The 19,014-nt window shown below is 39.1% G+C and overlaps 1 protein-coding gene across 1 annotated transcript in view; it reads left to right on the plus strand.

Annotated features, from left to right (window-relative positions):
- Positions 1-19,014, plus strand: part of SNAPC3 (small nuclear RNA activating complex polypeptide 3) — a 25,079-nt gene continuing 6,065 nt past the window's right edge. Inside the window, exons 1-5 of the mRNA XM_004373502.2 lie at positions 1-444; positions 2,534-2,611; positions 12,189-12,273; positions 13,978-14,082; positions 15,672-15,821. Of these exons, the coding sequence (XP_004373559.1) occupies positions 128-444; positions 2,534-2,611; positions 12,189-12,273; positions 13,978-14,082; positions 15,672-15,821 (735 nt within the window). The 5' untranslated portion in view covers positions 1-127. The remainder of the gene's footprint in view (positions 445-2,533; positions 2,612-12,188; positions 12,274-13,977; positions 14,083-15,671; positions 15,822-19,014) is intronic.

Here is a 19,014-nt window from a genome sequence, read left to right on the forward strand (position 1 = left end):
TGTAGTCTCTGACTCCCGGCCCGCCCCGCCCCGCCCTCTCCGCCCGGGGCCCCGCGAACTACAAATCCCATCACGCTCCGCGAGGCCCCCACCTCCCGGCTTTTGCAGGGAAGGCAGCGGGGCGAATATGGCTGAAGGCAGCCGGGGCGGCCCAACGTGCAGCGGGGTGGACGGCAGGCAGGACCTGTCCCCTAATAGCAGGGGCTGCAACTTTCCAGAGTATGAACTTCCTGAGCTAAACACTCGCGCCTTCCACGTGGGTGCCTTCGGGGAGCTGTGGCGGGGCCGACTGCGCGGGGCCGACGACTTGTCGCTGAAGGAGCCTCCGGCTCCCGCGCTGCCCGGGCTGCGAGGGGGCGACGACTCCGCTCGGGAAGATGCAGCGGTGGCCCGGGATCTGGGCTGCAGCCTGGAGGCAGCGGCCGAGCTGAGGACAGTGTGCGGGTGAGTGCGGGGCCGAGTGGCTACTATTGCGGAGGGCCAAGCGGGGTTCATCCCTGCTCTTGCGCTCCCCTGGGACTTAGCTCCGGAGGGTCTGTGGTATAGACCCCGGGGTAGGAGAACCCCCCTTCCAAAGGTTTCAACCCGCTGGAGCTTTCCCCCCTTAGGCATGTCGGAAGAAGTCCCTTGAGCGCAATGCACAATTTCTGCGAGTTGGGGTGAAGAAGCGAGAGAGCTGCATAAGAGATTAAACTTTCTATTAGCTCATTTTTAAGCGCTTGTTGACCCTGCCGTTGACACTTTGACAGTGCAGGGACCCGAGAAATGGTGAGGCGGAAGGAGACGGAATCAGAGGAGTGTTAAAACCTTGATTAACTGTTGGCTCTTTTTGAGGACCTTCCGGGTATACTAGTATTCAATTTGTCCAAAAAGTGCCGTATGGGGGGTGGGGGTGGGTTCAAATGTAAAAAATAACTTCTAACGATCCCTTTTTCCATTCAAGGAGCCCTGGTGGTGCAGTGGTTAAGAGCTTGACTGCTAACCAAAAGATCCGCAGTTACCCACCAGGCGCTCCTTGGAAACCCTACGGGGGCAGTTTTACTCTGGTTTATAGGGTGGCTATGAGCTGGAATTGGCTAACGGGCAAGGGTTTTTTTTGTTGTTGTTCTCTGCGTTTAATAGTATTGAGCGCCTTCAAACGGCCACATTATCCTTTTCATTATAGAATATCGGCACAAAAATCATTGCCTTGAATTCTGACCTCTCCACTGAGCAGTCTGCTGGATTTTATCCAGGCCTCTGAACAGGTTCCTTCAGGTTCGAACCCCTAGCTGATAATTTACATTTCTAACAAGTTCCCAGGATGTTAATGCTGCTGGCTAGAGTCAGGACCAATTCTGAGAATCACAAGTAGAGCACTGGTTCTCAAAATTTATCATACGTTTAAGAATCATATGGGGATCTTGTTAAAATGTAGATTTTGGTCTGAGGTCTTAAAAGCTTATGAGTGGCCGTCTGAGATAACTCCAGTGGTCCTACCCGGTCTGGAGCTCGGGAGAATGAAGAAAACCAAAGACACAAGTGAAAGATTAGTCCAGAGGACTAATGAACCACAATTACCACAGCCTCCACCAGACTGAGTCCAGCACAAATCGATGGTGCCCGGCTACCACCACACCGACTGCTCTGACAGGGATCACAGTAGAGAGTCCTGGGCAGAACTGGAGATAAATGTAGAACAAAATTCTAACTCACAAAAAAAAGACCAGACTTACTGGTCTGACAGAGACTGGAGAAACCCCAAGAGTATGGCCCGCGGACACCCTTTTAACTCAGTACTGAAGTCATTCCTGAGGTTCACCCTTCAGCCAAAGATTAGACAGGCCCCATAAACAAAACGAGACTAAACGGGCACACTAGCCCAGGGGCAAGGACAAGAAGGCAGGAGGGGACAGGAAAGCTGGTAATGGGGAGCCCAGGTTGAGAAGGGGGGAGCGTTGACGTGTCATGGGGTTGGCAACCAATATGTATATTAATTGTTTAATGAGAAACTAATTTGCTCTGTAAACTTTCATCTGAAGTACAATTTAAAAAAAAAATTTTGGAAGCAGATAACGGTGATGATTGCACAACACGATGAACACAGTGCCATTGAATTGTACCTGTGAAGTATGGTGAAATAACAGATATTTTGTTACATATATATTTACCACGATAAAAAGAAATAAAATGTAAATTCTGATTCAGTACATCCAGGGTGGAAATGCAGGAAGTTCCTATAAGGGTAGTTAAAGCAGTCATTTTTACTGTTTACAGATGAGAAAACTGACAATCGCAGGTGAGCAGGTTTAGAACCCAGGCCTCCTGACTCCTAGAACAGGGTTTTTATTCCTTTATGTACTCCCTTTAGCATGGCCTGGGAACTTGTTAGAAAATGGACATTCTCAGCAGGGGGTTGAACTGGTTGGAAGCCCTGATTTTATCTGACTTCTTTAATTGTTCATTGATGTATTTAGGACACAACCCTGGCATGCTATAGACAAGACGCATGGCCAGCCTTAAAGTGGTTGTTTTTCTGTTTTGTTTTTTTAAGCCTTGATAAACTGAAGTGCCTTGAGGAAGGCGAGGATCCAGAAGTCATCCCAGAGGACACTGACTTGGTGACTTTGGGGTATGGAAGACTTTGCTTTTGTAATGTGCTGTTTATTTAAAAAAATGTTTTCAACATTTTATTATGAAAAATTGAAGGAATAATGGTATTGTAATCATCCAGATACCCATCCCCTAAATTCAACAGTTGTTATCTTTTGGCCCTGTTTGCTTTAGCTGTATGTGTATGTGATGTCTGCTGTGTGTCATCTAGAGAAATTGTGTGTGATAGTGAAATTTATAATTTCCAGCTTATACCCTCTTACTCAGACCACGTCAGCTAATGTTCTGTCATCCCTGATCCTATCCTTTTGTTTGTTCTACCTCAAATATTCAGGCAGTCATTTCAATTCTATGTTGGTTTCCTTTGTAATAACTGCCAAATCTGTCCCTGTTGATCCCCACTGCTAACATTTACATTAGCCACACCTGGAGCATTGTGAAAGGCTCCTAACTGTCTTTCCTATGTCCAGTCTTTTCTTCTTCCCATTTATCCATCACACTGTCACCTGAGCATGCTCATTTGTTCAGAAATTGTCAATGGCTCTACCTCTCCTTTGAGGAAGAATTTCAAACTCCATAGCCAGACATTCAAAGCCTTGCACACATAGCCTCAATCTGCCAGATTTATTTTCAGTCACTTTTTTTTTTCAAATGACTTCGGTGCACATGACCTCCTCCCTCTGAAACTGTTGCCGTTGAGTTTATTCCAATTCATAGTAACCCTATAGGACAGAGTAGAACTGCATTATAGAGTTTCCAAGACCGTAATCTTTATGGAAGCAGACTGCCACCTCTTTCTCCTGTGAAGCAGCTACTGGGTATGAACCACCAACCTTTCGGTTAGCAGCCACGCGCTTAACCGCTGCACCACCAGGGCTCCTTCCGCGTCTGAAACCTACCCATTTTTTAAGAACTTAGGATTCCGTTCCAGATTACCTTAGGATTCCGTTCCAGATTACCTTAGGCTGCCTCTTTCCATTAGTGAATAAATACATGCACTTATACTGCCTTGAACTCTTCTAACATTTCTAAAGTTCTCGAAGGCTCACTGAGAGCCTCAAACTTTATCATTGGTGTGTTGCTCTTAAGTCTACTGTATTGCTTTGCTCCATTGGCACTCTGTAGTTATTGTTGGGATTTTTCTAAAATACACATCTGATCATGTCTCTCCTTTGCTGAAAAACCCTTTGATGGCTCTTGGCTAAAGTCGTGAGTCCTTAAGGGCCCTCTACGGAGTGGACCTTGCTGATCTTTCCAGCTTTATCTTCGCAGGGCTCCAGCCACACTGCACTATTTTTCAGTTCCTGGAATGGGCTCTCTCACTCCAGGTCTTTACCTATAACACTCTCTGCCTTATCCCCCTGGCGTCACTGACTTCTCATCCTTCAAGTCTTAGCCCAAGGATTAAGGACTCCATTTAGGCCCCTTTGTATGCTCATATAAACCCATTGCCATTGAGTCGGTTCCAACTCATAATGACCCTATAGGAAAGAGTAGAACCTATGCTCATATAGTATTCCATATTTCCCTATTGAGTCCCTGCGTGGCACAAACAGTTAAGCACTCAACTACTAGCTGAAAGGTTAACAGTTCGAACCCTAGAGGTGCCTTGGAAGACAAGCCTGGTGCTCTGCTTCCGAAAGGTCACAGCCTTGAAAACCCCGTGGAGCAGTTCTACTCTGCATACATGGGGTCACCATGAGTCAGAATCGACTGGAAAGCAACTAACAACAACTTCCCTATTGAAATTCATGCTTTATTGTGATGTTGTTAGTTGCCATGGAGTCAGCTCCAACTCATGGTGACCTTATTAAGTAAGTATAACATAATATACTTGTTTAAGTGTCTGTCTTCTTAGCTAGACTTTAAAGTTCCATAAGCTTTGTCTGTCACACTCACTGCTGTATCTCCAGTTCCTAGAACCATGGTATATAGCAAAGTTAATAAATGTTTGTAGAATGAGTGGAACGAATGAAACTTTCAGAAATCCGATGTAGTAATTTTTAGAAATTGACTGAGAAAAGGTTACTGATAATTATAATCAAAGCATACCTTTTTGCTGTAGTTTATAACATGCTAATTGGCCTGTAATGATTTTAAGATGTATACCATGTTAAATAATAGTTATTTTAAGACACCTTAACACATGCTTTGTCTAATTTCCAGGGCTAGGTCACCTGAATCTCCTTGGTTGTTGTCTGGTTCTTCCAAATATTGGAAATGTGGGTAGAATTGTATATGTAATCTAGTATAAGAAGAGTTAGTACAGCACTTTTCTGTAATAGTTTCGATGTTTAAAATAGGACAAATATTAGTCCCACTCACCCACTGCCGTCGAATCAATTCTGACTCATAGCGACCCCATAAGGTTTCCAAGGCTGTAAATCTCTACGGAAGCAGACTGCTACATCTTTCTCTCGCGGAGCCACTGGTGGTTTCAAACCGCTGACCTTTCGGTTAGCAGTCGATCGCTTTAACCGCTGGACCATCAGGGCTTCTTAATATTAGTCCCAAGGGTCCTACAAATAAACTAGACTACTGGCAAAAGCTAAATTCTATATCTCTATGCTTTCTGTTCTTTAAATCTTTGTTTTCTCCCCCCACCCCCAATAACTTTCAAAAAATAAAAACAAAGCCTAAGCACAAAATTTGTTTATTTATGGTACAAAATAAATTTCTAACACTTTTTCCTTGTCTAACAAAACAAAAAAAACCCCGTTGCTGTTGAGTCCAACTCATAGCAACCCTCTAGGGCAGAGTAGAACTGCCCCATAGGGTTTCGAAGGAGCAGCTGTTAGATTCAGACTGCCGACCTTTTGGTTAGCAGCTGAGCTCTTAACCACTGTGCTACTAGGGCTCTTTGTCCAACAAAGGAGCTACTTATTAATGTAAAGCGAAAAAAGGCAGTTGATATAGATCAATTTTTCTTTCTTTCTTTTTTTTGATTTTTCTTTATGTTGTTCCTAATACTCCATAGCAGATTGAATAATTTATCTTTAGTACTTTGGAGTTTTTTGGCTGCTTAAAGAGAAGGTTTTAATTTCTAGGAAGAAGAGAGATAATTGTTAACCTCATTGGTACAACTAAAACTTATCTGTCATGCCTGAGACCAGAAGAACTAGATGGTGTCCGGCTACCACCAGTGAACATCCTGACAGGGAACACAACAGAGGGTTCCTGATGGAGCAGTAGAAGGATGGGGTGCAGAACTCAAATTCTAGTAAGAAGACCAGATTTAATGGTCTGACTGAGACTGGAGGCACCCTGGAAAGCGTGGCCCCTGGACTCTCTGTCCGCCCAGAGCTAAAACAATTTCTGAGGCCAACTCTTCAGACAGGGATTGGACTGAACTGTGGGACATAAAGTGATACTTACGAAGAGTGTGCCTCTTAGTCAAGTAGATACAAGAGACCAAAGGGGCAGCTTTTGTTCAGAGGGGTGATAGAGGGTTAGGAGCTGGTTGAATGGTCATGGGGAATCAGGAGCTGAAAGGAGGAGTGTGCTGTCGCACAATGGGGTGAACAATTAGGGTCTCATAACAATGTATGTTAAAAAAAAATTTTGTATGGGAGACTAACTTGAAATGTAAACTTCATTTAATTACAACAATAATAATAATAATAATAAACTTATTTGTTGTCCCCAAAGCTTTAGCAACCCTACTTTTAATACAATAGCCATTTCATATAGATTATTCTGCCCACCTTCCCCCGCCCCCAACTTCTGTAGCCAAGAAAGCACTGCTCCACGGGTCCAGTACACACCATTTAAAGGATTTTTGAGGGGGAAGAAGGAGAAAAGGGAAAATCTTTATAGAGTCCTGAAAGTAAAAAAAGATCCACAAATTGGAGGAATCACAGCTCCTCCGCCACCACTAGAACAAATAAACCAAAAAACCCATAGCCATTGAGTCTGTTCCATCTCATAGCCACCCTAAAGGACAGAGTAGAAGTGCCCCAGAGGGTTTCCAAGGAGCGGCTGGTAGATTCGACCTGCCGACCTTTTTGGTTAGCAGCCTAATTCTTAACCACTGCACCAACAGGGCTCCAGAACAAACAAACAATTTAAAAAAAAAAAAGAACACTAATATATAGGGACTTTGCAAAACCAACGTAAAAGAGCACTATTGAACTAGAAATCTTGTAACCCAACCCTCCAAATCACAAAAATGAATAAGGGGAAATAAAATCCAAAGAGAACTTATTGCAGAAAATCAGGAAAAAACTGTTTATACAAATCAACTGAGGGTACTTCCCCATCCCCTGGAAAATAGCCAGGAAACAGAAGAAAACTGTAAGTCTAGACTTCAAATGGAGTTGAATATATTCAAGCATTTGAAAGTAAGAATGGAAATGATTTTAAAATGGGAGAAATGAATTGATAGAACGCAGGAAAAACACGGAAGAGAAAGACAAAATTATCTGTGTAAATTACAAGTAGTGAATAAATCACAAGGTACCCAAGGGAGAATAGACACAGATGAAAATTTAATAAAGGGCTTTGAAGAAGGGCATAAAAACATCCAAGAGAATGGAAATGACATAAAGAAATAAAATGAGTCAGAGAAAGTAGTAGAAAATAGAAGACAGGCAAAGAAGGTATAATATTCATAATATAAAAGCCCATGAAGAAGAAAAAGCAGTGAAACAGAATTAATATTTAAAAATATAATCTAAGAAAATTTTCAAGAAATTTAAAAAACTCTGAATCTATACATTGAACGGCCTCGCCAGGTACCTGGGAAAATTAGCCCAGAACAATCAACTCTTGAGACATATCCAAGTACAATTACTAGTTTTCAGAGGTAAATAAAGTAAAGAATAAAATCATTAAGGCTTCCAGGTAAGAAGAACACGTAACTGACAGAAAAGAACTGGACCAGTATCAGACTTTGCAAAATTGACAACAAAGCAGGGCAACAATGGAGCAATATATATACATACATGTATGTTTTTTTTTTGAGCAGTATTTTTTTAAAAAGCTCAGTGAGTGTGAACTAATATCAAGGCTACAGAAAAAATTTATCAACGTACAAGAATGTGGATAATTCTGCACCCACCAGTCATTTCTGAGGAATAAAAACTAAAACTGGAGAACTCTTAGAGGAAGACGTAGGGGTAAAGCTTCATGACCTTGTTTTTGGCAGTGGATATGTTCTTATATTTAGGTCATGGATCCATTTTTTGCTAATTTTTGTATATGGTGTGAGGTATGGATTCAACTTCATTCTTTTGCATGTGGAGATCCAATTGTTCCAGCACCATTTGTTGAAGAGACTGTTGTTTCCCCATTGAATGGACTTGTCACTCTTGTTGAAAATCAGTTGGCCATAGATGCTTGGGTTTATTTCTGGACTCTCAATTTTATTCTGTTGGTCTATATGCCTATCCTTATACTAGTACCACACTGTTGTGATTATAGTTTTATAGGATACTTCGAAATCAAGAAGTATGAGTCCTCCTACTTTGTTCTTTTTCAAGATTATTTTGGCTGTTGTGGGCCCCCTGCAGTTCCATATGACTGAGGATTGGCATTTCCATTTTTATAAAAAAGGCTGTTGGAGTTTTGATAGGGATTCCATAAAATCTGTAGATTATTTTGGGTAGTATTGACATTTTAACAATATTAAGTCTTTCAGTCCATGAATACTGGATTTCTTTCCATTTACTTAGGCGTCCTTTAATTTCTTTTCAGTAAAGTTTTGTAGTTCTCAGTGTACAAGTCTTTCACCTCCCTGGTTAAATGTATTCTTAGATATGTCTTTATTTTAAATGCTATTGTAAATGGGATTTTTTTTTAAAAAAAATTGCTTTTCAGTTTATTTATTGTTGGTGTATAGAAATAACTGATTTTTGTGCATTGATCTTGTACCCTGCCACTTTGCTGAATTCATTTATTAGCTCTAATAGCTTTTTTATGGATTCTTTGTGATTTTTCTATACAAAGGATCATGTCATCTGCAAATAGATACAGTTTACTTCTGCTTTTCCAATTTGGATGCCTGTTATTCCTTTTTCTTGCCTAATTGCTCTGACTAGGACTTCTAGTACAGTGTTGAATATCAGTGATGAAAGTGGACATCCTTGTCTTGTTCCTGATTTTACAAGAAAAGCTTTAGTCTTTCATCATTAATTATGAATTAGCTGTGGATTTTTCATAAATACGCTGTATCATGTTGAGGAATTTCCCTTCTATTCCTAGTTTGTTGAGTGTTTTTATCACCAAACAGTATTGAATTTTGTTAAATGCCTTGTCTGCATCAATTGAGATAGTCATGTGGTTCTTTTCCTGGAAAATTCCAAAGAAATCAATGCTAAAGCTAACTCAAACAATAAAATAATTGAGTGAAATAGTAGAATACAAAATTAATATATAAAAATCAATAACCATCATATATACAAACAGTAAACAGTTAGAGGACATAGTAGTAAAAAAAAAATCCCATTTACCATACCCACAAAAAAGATTAAATAAGTTTAACTAGAAATATGCAAAACTTATATGAGGAAAATTTTTAAACACTCTTGAAAGACATTGAAGAAGACTTCAACAAATTGGAAGACATCCCCTTTTCTTGGATAGGGAGACTCAATATTATAAAGATAGTAGTTTTTCCTAAGTAATATATAAATTCAATGTAATCCTAATTAAAATACCAACAAGTTATTTTGTGGAGTTAAGTTGATACTAAAGTTCATGTGGAAAAACAAACATGCAAGAATAGTTAGGAAAACACCTGGGGAAAAAATAGGCAGGAGTACTTACTTTACCAGATATTAAAATATACTGCAGACTCTTTATAATTAAAACAGTGATGGCTCATGAATAGACAGACCAGTGAAATAGAATAGAAAGTCCAGAGTTAGATTCAAATACATATGGAAAGTTAGCATGACGCCATGTACAAGAATAAACTCCAAAGGGATTAGGGATCGAAATGTAGAAAATGAAGCCATATGACCTTAGTATCGTAAAAAGCTTTCTAACTGTGACTCAAATCCAGAAGCAATAAAAGAAAAGATTGATAAAATTGACTACTTAAAAAAGACTTGCATGGGAAAAAAACACCGAAAACAAAGTGAAAAGATGGCTGCCAAACTGGAAGAAAATATTTACAATATATACCACCATAAAGACCTAAAATCCCTGTTATGTAAGAACTCTTAAACGTTGAGGGACAAGACCAAAAACCCAATAGAAAAATGGGAAAAAGACTGAACCAATAATTTACACACAAAAAAGTTATAAAAATGACTCACAAACATGAAAGAAATTCTCAAGTACACGCATAATGAGAGAAATGCAAATTAAAACTACACTAAGATACCTTTTATCATCTATCAGACTAGCACAATTTTAAAAGAATGGTAACACATTCTTTTGTTGAGTCCATGGGGAAATAGGCACTTTTATACATTGCCGATGGGAATGCAATCTGGCATACCTAACAAAATTACATACGCACTTACCTTTTGACCGAGCAATCCCTGTTCTTACAGTCTACACTGTAGGTACACCTCCAACAAAACTAAAATGCTTATATATAAGGTTATTCTTTGCAACAGTGTTTGTAATTGCAAGGTAATTTGAAATGCCCTAAATATGCCCATACAAAGGAGAATGTTGGACGAACTACTGAACATCCACACAGTACAGTACTATGCAACTGTAATAATGGATGAGGAAGGATGAACTCAGAGTGATTTCCAGGACATATTGTTAAGTGAAAAAAGCAAAGCCCCAGAGCATGTCTGTGGTATGCAACCCTTCGTGTGAGAAAGAAGGTGCACTGGTTATCTCATCTACAAAACCTTTTCCGCCTGCTCTCTAAAAAATAATTTTTTCTGGCACAGTGTTAACATTTATCAGTAAAAGTCACTGGGAAGATATTGCAGGAGGAACGGTTTTGCTTCCAGGTCCAGTGTGCTCAATGGACAGGCTCCTACAGGGCGCACAGCTTCTCCAGCACCCACCTCCTTTCAACCCCTCTCTTGAACACCTGACATCCGTGAGGGCAGATTTCCAGCAAGTTCCACCAGTATAGCACCATAGCAGCTTCTCTGCCGTTCGTTGCCAGTCACGGCTGTGCCCTCTCTAACATCTGGATCTCAGTCCTTGGAGTTCAAAGCAAGGCTCTTTCTTGGACTCTCCCTGCCCTAGGAGTAGTAGATACACTTTCTGTCTTCTCTTTCTGTATTCTTTAGAGTTCTTTACTTCTTAGTAAATTCTTGTTACGCTAATCTCTGTTAAAGCTAATAATTCTTTAAGTTTTCCCTGTTCAAATTACTGCGTGGTTTTTCTTTCCTAATTGAGCTCAGACTGATATGTTGTTGTTAGATGCTGTTGAGTCGATTTTGACTCATGGCAACCCCATGTGTGCAGAGTAGAACTGTTCCATAGCGTTTTCAAGGCAAGGTCTTTTTCCTGAAGTGCCTCTGGGTGGATTTGAACCACCACATTTCAGTTAGTAGTCAAGCGCTTAACAGTTTGCGCCACCCAGGGACTTTCAGACTGATATAGAAGAGGATATAAGAAAATACACAGATATCTGCGTATTTGAGCAAAAGAAATAGGGAAGGATAAACCAGAACTAAAGATTGGTGCCTACGAGGGGTAGGGGGGAAAGGGGAGGAAAGAAGGACATGATAGAATAGAAAGAATAGAAATACTCAACGAGGTGAGGGCTTGTAAAAAGCACAAGAGCCAACCTGAAGGAGCTCCTAATGGCCAAAGCTGGAACAATTTATGCAACAAAGTAATGATGGAATTGGACTTTAACCTATAGAATAAAATAAATACCCATAACTTCATACTAATACAAATGATCAGACAAATAAATAAATGGGGAAAAGAGACAGGTTGTCTTCATAATTGAATTCCAGTGGGTAAATGTTGCAGACAAGATCTAATGAATGCTAAAGATCCTGGGTGACAGTTTGAGGGGAAACGGGATGAACATAGTCTCAAAGTACCTCCTCCAAGATACTTATCAAGTACGAAGTAGAAGAAAGTAACTTTATAGTGGGGAAACCTAGAAGACAAGACCTTAACCAGGATAACCAGCAATAAGACTTAGCAATAAGTCATATCAACATCATGAACCCGTTGATGTGATACACTGAGAAGGACATCATTCTTGTGGTATTCTTGGCAAAAATGCATAACCTTATAGTAGGAAACAACAGACAAACCTAATTTAGGGACATTCTACAAAAACAACTGATTAGAACTCTTCAGAAGTGTCAAGGTCATGAGAGACAAGAGACTGAGGAACTGTAACAGACTGGAGGAAACTAAGGAAAAATAACAAATGCAATGTAGGATCAAACAGGAAAAATTTATGAAATCCAAATAAGGTCCGGGGTTAATAATATCATGCCAATGTTAATTTCTTGCTCTTAGTCATTATTGATTATGTAAGATACTAACATAAGAGGAAGCTGTGTGAGACATATAACGGAATTCTTTACTATTTTTTACAGCTTTTTTTGTAATACAAAATTAGTTCAAATAAAAAGTTTAAAAAAAACAGAGTTGTTTTTGACGATCCAGTAAAGAACGTTAAAGTTTGATTTTTTTTCTCTTATGTACAACAGGGTTAGAAAGAGGCTCATGGAACATCGGGAAGAAACCATAACGATAGATCGGGTGTGCAGACAAGAAACGTTTGCTTACGAGATGGTAAGAGTCTCATCTTTTCCCCTTTCCCACAGCAGTAATAACCTCTTTGTCATTGGCTACGTATTAGTAATGACCGAATGTTCACTTTTTATTGGTTATGCTTAGTTGAAAACAAACTAGAAACTTCACTGGGGCTGGGAACAAGAGGGAGAAAAAGGCCCACAAAATTCAAGTGACTGTATATTTGACAAGGGGCCCTGGTGGTGCAGTGGTTAAGCGCTTGGCTGCTAACTAAAAGGTCAGCAGTTCAAAGCCACCAGCAGCTCTGTGGGAGAAAGATGTGGCCATCTGCTTCCATAAATATTACAGTCTTGGAAACCCTGTGGGTGCTGTTCTACTCTGTCCTGTAGGGTCACTATGACTTAGAATTGACTTGAAGGCAACAGGTATTTTTGTTTGGTATATTTGACTCTTTTTCAGATCTGCTTTTGTTTTTGCTCTTCGCTTTTTCTCTTTCCTTAAGCTTGCTCTCAGTAATAGGCTAAATTCATGCCTTTTCACCACCCTACTGCTGGTGGTTCTTCTTTTTTTTTCCTGCTCCTAATATGGTTTCAGAGTCCTGGTGACACAGTGGTTAAGAGCTATGACTCTAAACAAAAGGTCAGCAGTTTGAATCCACCAGCTGCTCCTTGGAAACCCTGTGGGGCGGTTCTACTCTGTCCTGTAGGGTTGCTATGAGTCGGAATTGACTCAGCGGCAATGGGTTTGGTTTCGATATGGTTTACCATATTCTTAATCCTAATCTATTATCTCTATGTGAAACCTAAGTACTATTTAAGTTGGTGAGTACTAAGGAATTAAGAACTAGTAGACATGATGGGTTCATTCAGTAAATTTTCTTGCATAGCTACTATGTGCCATACACTCTGCTAGGCAGTGGATAGTGCATAAGAGCATCTGTGTTACTTTGCACCTTTATTTCCTAGCCAACCCACCTTGGTGGCCTTTACTTAATAGTTATTGAGCACATATAAAAGAGTATGATATACTAAATGTGAGCACAGATAAAAAGAGTATGAATACTAAACGTGAGCACAGATAAAAAGAGTATGATATACTAAACGTGTGACAATACTGTAGAACAGCATGTATTTTAGAGCAAACAGATTTGTATTTGCATCTTAACTCTGGTGTGACCTTGGGTAAATTTGAGCTTCATCTTTAAAATAGCTTCATAGTAATATGAGATGAGGTATGTGAAAGTGTTAGTAACTGTAAAGTGTCAGCGTTATGCCAACGTTAAGGAGCTCTGGTGGCGCAAACGGTTAAGTACTGGGTTGCTAACCGCGTGAGAAAGACCTGGAGATCTGCTTTCGTAAAGATGACGGCCAAGAACACCCTGTGGGACAATTCTGCTGTCGCGTGGGGTTGCTATGACGGCACCTAACAACAACATGCCAACATTAGTTAATGACCCTGTTTTATTATCAATTGCTGAGCACTTAGTGCCTGACATCTTATTAGGTGCTTTCTGTACACATTTCCAACAGCAGTTCTATCTGTAAAAAAAATATTTCCTGGCTTGTTTGTTTTTTAAACAGAAGATGAAATTTGGAGAGGTTTAGCAGTTTGCTTGAGATGGAAGTCAAACCCAGGCCTGTCAGACTCAAGCCTTTGCTTATAGCTGTGGCGCCACGCTGCCTGTTATCTGAGTCACAGTGTTTGACTTCAAGCTCTCTTATTTAATTCGTTTTCCTCCTTCAGGAATCACATGCCATAGGAAAAAGGCCTGAAAATCCAGCAGACCTGGTTGAAGAGGGGGAGCTTATCCTATCTCTGAATATCTTGTACCCTGTTATATTTCATAAGGTCAGTGTTGAAACCTTTTGGATTTCACAGATAATATGAGTAACTTTAGTCATAGGTTCTAGTTTTTGAAAATTCCCATTCCTTAGGGTTCAAAAAAATTCAACTATATGTTATCTCTATGATATCTTATTTTCACAGTTGACAGTCTGTATATTCTTGGGTTCCTTGTTTTAATGAGGAGTGTTATAAATAAAGTCAAAATTTTAATAATGCCTTGATTAATAGGATTATAATTATAGAGTTGGAATATTTATCTAATTTCTGCACTAAAAGGAACAGAAAATGTATGTAAATCTAAAATGATTGTAATTCTGCAAATCCTTAAGGTTTTTTTGCAGAATGGGTGGCTGGTCAAGGAATTAGGTGACCTTTGTTCACCAATTCAGAATACTTGGGAAGATATTGAACTAACTACTAGAGCTCTTCTTTGATGAAAATATAGCAAGTTAACAAATTGGGATATCCAGGAATTTCTGAGGTGTCGCTAATAAAAAGACTGTCCCAGCCCATAGTGAATGTTTTTTTTTTGTTTTGAACATTTTATTGTGGTTTGGGTGGGTGAAAATTTACAAAGCAAAGCAGTTTACCATTAAACAATTTATACACATTTTGTTTTTGTGACATCAGTTTCAATCCCCTCAGTGTGACAGCACTCTACCCACTTCCTCCCTATGTTCCCCATTTCCTTTCACCCATCTTTCTTGCCCCTTTCTGCCTTCTGAACTTTGTTTTGGGCAAATGCTGTCCTTTTGGTCTCATGTGCTTGATTGTTCTGAGGAGCTTTGTAGGCCTGTCTATTGTTTGGCTGAAAGTTGATTTCCGGGAGTGGGTTCAGGTCCAGGTTTGAAAGGTATCTAAGGGCCATAGTCTTGTGGGGGATTCTACCAGTCTCTATCAGACCAGTAAGTCTGGTCTTTTTTATGAATTTGAATTTTGTTCTACATTTTTCTCCCACTCTGTCCAGGACCTTCTATTGTGATCCTGATCAGAACGGTCAGTAGTGGTAGCTGGGCACCATCTAGTTCTGGTCTCAAGCTAGTGGAGGCTGTGGTACATGTGGTCCTTTGGACTAATTGTTTCCTTGAGTCTTTGATTTTCTTCACTCTTCTTTGCTCCAAAAGGGAAGAGACCAATAGTTGTATCTTAGATGCCAACTGTATATTCTTGATTTCCCAAATAGATGTACCATTATTGATGATAAGGTTTAATTGGAATATTAGTGTATAAATAATGTACTTGTGAATAAATAGACTTTACTGACATATCTGGTATATAATTAGTACTAATTACCTTTTTTCTGTGGGGAAATTGTTCTCAGAGTTCAAATAACCAACCCCAATACAAAACAACAAAAGAACCTTTGACTTGAATGAAGTAGCTTCTGGGAAATTAGAAGACAGTGTTACTAGGTGAAATTATATCCCAAAGATTCTTAATAATAATGTCAGTTAATAGCATTTTGATTATAATCTTTAGCTTAAATTAAAAAAAAAAAACAGTAATTTAATGTAGACTTGGCTATAACAGAATTTTTTTTTTAATTGCTTTCTGTCCAAGTGGAAACTAACTAACTTACGTTTGACTTTTAGCACAAAGAACACAAACCATACCAGACCATGCTGGTACTGGGCAGTCAAAAGCTCACAGAACTGAGGGATTCAATTTGCTGTGTCAGTGACCTCCAGATCGGTGGGGAATTCAGCAACACTCCTGACCAAGCTCCTGAGCACATCAGCAAAGTAAGTTGATTTTTTTCCCCATAAAACAAGAGGAAATAATAATAAGCTAGGGAAATAGTGATTCGTCTGGCAGATTCATCAACATTCTGGTAAATGCTTTGTTCTTCCATGCCTTTCCATCAAGCTACTGAGCCTTTCATTCTCAGCTTCAAAATCGCAGTGAGTCTCCACCACCTTTAGTCTAGACTCCTTAGGCTGACATCTAAGGCTTTTTATAATAATTCCCAGCTTAACTTTCCATGCTACTCACCCCCTACCTTTGCACCTTATGGTTCAGCCACAATAAATTCATGTATCCTTCTCAAGCACACCACACTTTTTCATGCCTCGAGTGTTTGAACATGGTAAAGAGCCCTTTCCCGCCCTCCCTCCACCCATCTGGTGGGTTTGTAATCATATTTCCAAACCCAGCTTAAGATTAACTTATTACATAAAACTTTTCCTGACCTCTCTTTGCCACCCGAGCACCTTTTCATTTGTTCATTATAGCACTTATTACAGTATGCTGATACTACTTGATGTGTGCCTGTCTGCCCCACAAGGCTCTTGTAGCTGAGGTGAGAATCTTTATTCTAACCAATAAAGCAGGACTTTTTAATAAAACATTTCCTTTGGTGAATTTGGTATGTGAGAGGACTAGGAGAGTTGGACCAGTATATTTAAATGTCTTTTCAAAGCTTATGTCTAAAATGTACTATGTCTTGCTAAAGTTTGTTTTTGAACTGTAGTAGTTCAAGAATGGAGTGTATTTTTTAAGTATATGTAGAAATCATTACCAGTATTTTCTGATCAAGTTTTTAAAAAACATGGCCCTTCATGTTTTGATATTCTGATCTACCTACCTTTTATACGTTGCTCAGATTAGTCAGTATTTTTCGTCAATAATCTATTCAGGGTCTTTTTTGGAAGAACTCTTAAGAAAATATTTTACATGCGTATTATTTTGCTACTTATACAGCCTTTACTGTAAAGGAAAAACAGTAACATGAGTTTTAAGTTGTAAAGATTTCCTTAACCGAGCTTCTCCAGCTCTTCTCTTCCATTACTGTTTCCTTCACAGCAGGTCTTGGGAATGTTTCTGAAGTTCTAATATAGCTGATTTCAATGTTTGCAAGACTGAAGGATGCTTAAAATTATATCTAAGTAATGACTTTGTTCAAACGACCATACTAGTTATAGAGAGTTACTTGTTAAAACAGAGATAGTAACAGTAGACTCTTATGTTACAGACCCATTTAGATTAATTAATAATAGAAGTAACTTTTTATACTAGTTTTTCCATGTTGGTTGGTTGTTTTCCCCCCTTGGAACTTGGTCAGCTAAACTAGCCAAGGTACTGTCAAAAACAGGGAAACTAGTAAAGATTTTCCTTCCACTGAAACTGAAAATTCACCAGTATTGAGATTATTCCACATCTTCTGTGCTATCCATTTATATACTAAGATAAGGAAAAGTTCTTAACGACTTAGGATTTAGACGGAAAACATTTTTGTTGTTTTTAGAATTAACCTTCTAAAATCCCATTGTTTTCTTGATAGGATATTAATAACTATGTGAGAATTTATTAAACCCATTGCTGTCTAATCGATTCTCATAGCGACCCTATAGGGCAGAGTAGAACTGCCCCATAAGGTTTCCAAGGCTGTGATCTTTAAAGCAGCAGACTGCAACATCTTTCTCCCATGGAGCAGCTGGTGGGTTTGAATTGCCAGCCTCTCGGTTATCAGCCAAGAACTTAACCACAGCACCACCAGGGCTCCTTTCAAAATATATTAGGTTGTTTAAAATCACTTAAGTTCTGTAGAAGCATTTCGTAATGAACAAAATTTTATATAGATTGAACTTTGTTTTTGTTTCTAAAATAAGGCAATAGTGTTATTCTTTCAGAACCTTTGTTTTTGTACTGTCTTCTTTGAGGGTTTAGAAGTATATTAAGTGGCAGATTTGTGCTGTATCAGCCAGGCATGGCTTTACAGTACATTGTATCCTTTTTCTTCACAATAACCTATGAAGAAGGTAATAGTGTTAATCATAGTTTAAAGATGAGGAAACACAGGGTCATTGAGATTTCTGACTGGTCCAAGACCAAACTGCACATCTAATCTTTTGAGGGTATCTGAATCCAAAGCCCGATGATCTATAAATGGGGGAATAAAGAAAAATAAGAGCTCCAAAGAAGTAGAAGAGAAATTAGGATAAATCAGGTAAATTAGGTATTAGAGTAAAAGCATTTTAATACCTAAAACTTACATATCACTTACAGTCACAAACTGCTTTTGATTCTCACCCCAGCCCTGTTAGGTAGCATGGCAGATAATTCTTATTCTCACTTTACAGCTGAGGAAACTGAAGTCCGAGTAGACAGTTACATACCCAGAGTCACAAAGCTAGCCAGTGGTAGGTTAAGGAAAAGAACCCAGGTCTTCTGGCCCTCATGCAGTGCCTTATTCTAAGCATAGGTTAAAGGACAAGTTTAACAAGTGGCTCTCATCACTGCACATTAAAAACTCCTGGAGAGCTTTGGAAAAATACTCATGTCTGGGCCTCATCCTCAGATTCTTATTTAATGAGTCTGAGATGAGACTTTGGTATTTTTGAGATTCTTTTATGCCATCAGTGTTAAGAGCCACCCCTCTGATACAAAGTTTGGTAGACTGAAAGTTCAAAAACCTGAGGGTTCACACTAATTGTGCTACCACTGTGGTACCTTGGGCAGGATAGACTACAAAGAACAGACAATCACATTCTGCCTGCCTAAGAGTTATTGCAGTTAGGAGAGAATTTTTGTAAAAGCATACTGAAAATACAAAAATGTCAGAAAACATAACTCGATGATCACTGTCATTATCAGTGAGGCTTCACTTAGGAAACATCAGAGAGAGATGTGACTATTTAACTTTAGTTCCAGTATCCAATATAATTTCCATTGCTATGTTTGCATATAGTAAAATAATACTGAAGTTTATTTCATTTCTACTTGGATTATTTTCATGAATCGCCACAGAACATAACAGATTTAAATCCAACCCAGCAATTAAAACAGCAACAGGATAAAATACTGGTGACTAACACAATACTTGTCACATAGTAAGTTCCCATTAAGTGTTAAACAAATTAATGAGCTGAGCATATTCTATGACGTTTCATAAAGTTACCACAACACATATTAGTGTACTCTTACATACAAATTTTG

The sequence above is a fragment of the Trichechus manatus genome, unplaced genomic scaffold, assembly GCF_000243295.1.
Source record: "Trichechus manatus latirostris isolate Lorelei unplaced genomic scaffold, TriManLat1.0 scaffold00025, whole genome shotgun sequence".
Classification (NCBI taxonomy): Eukaryota; Metazoa; Chordata; class Mammalia; order Sirenia; family Trichechidae; genus Trichechus; species Trichechus manatus.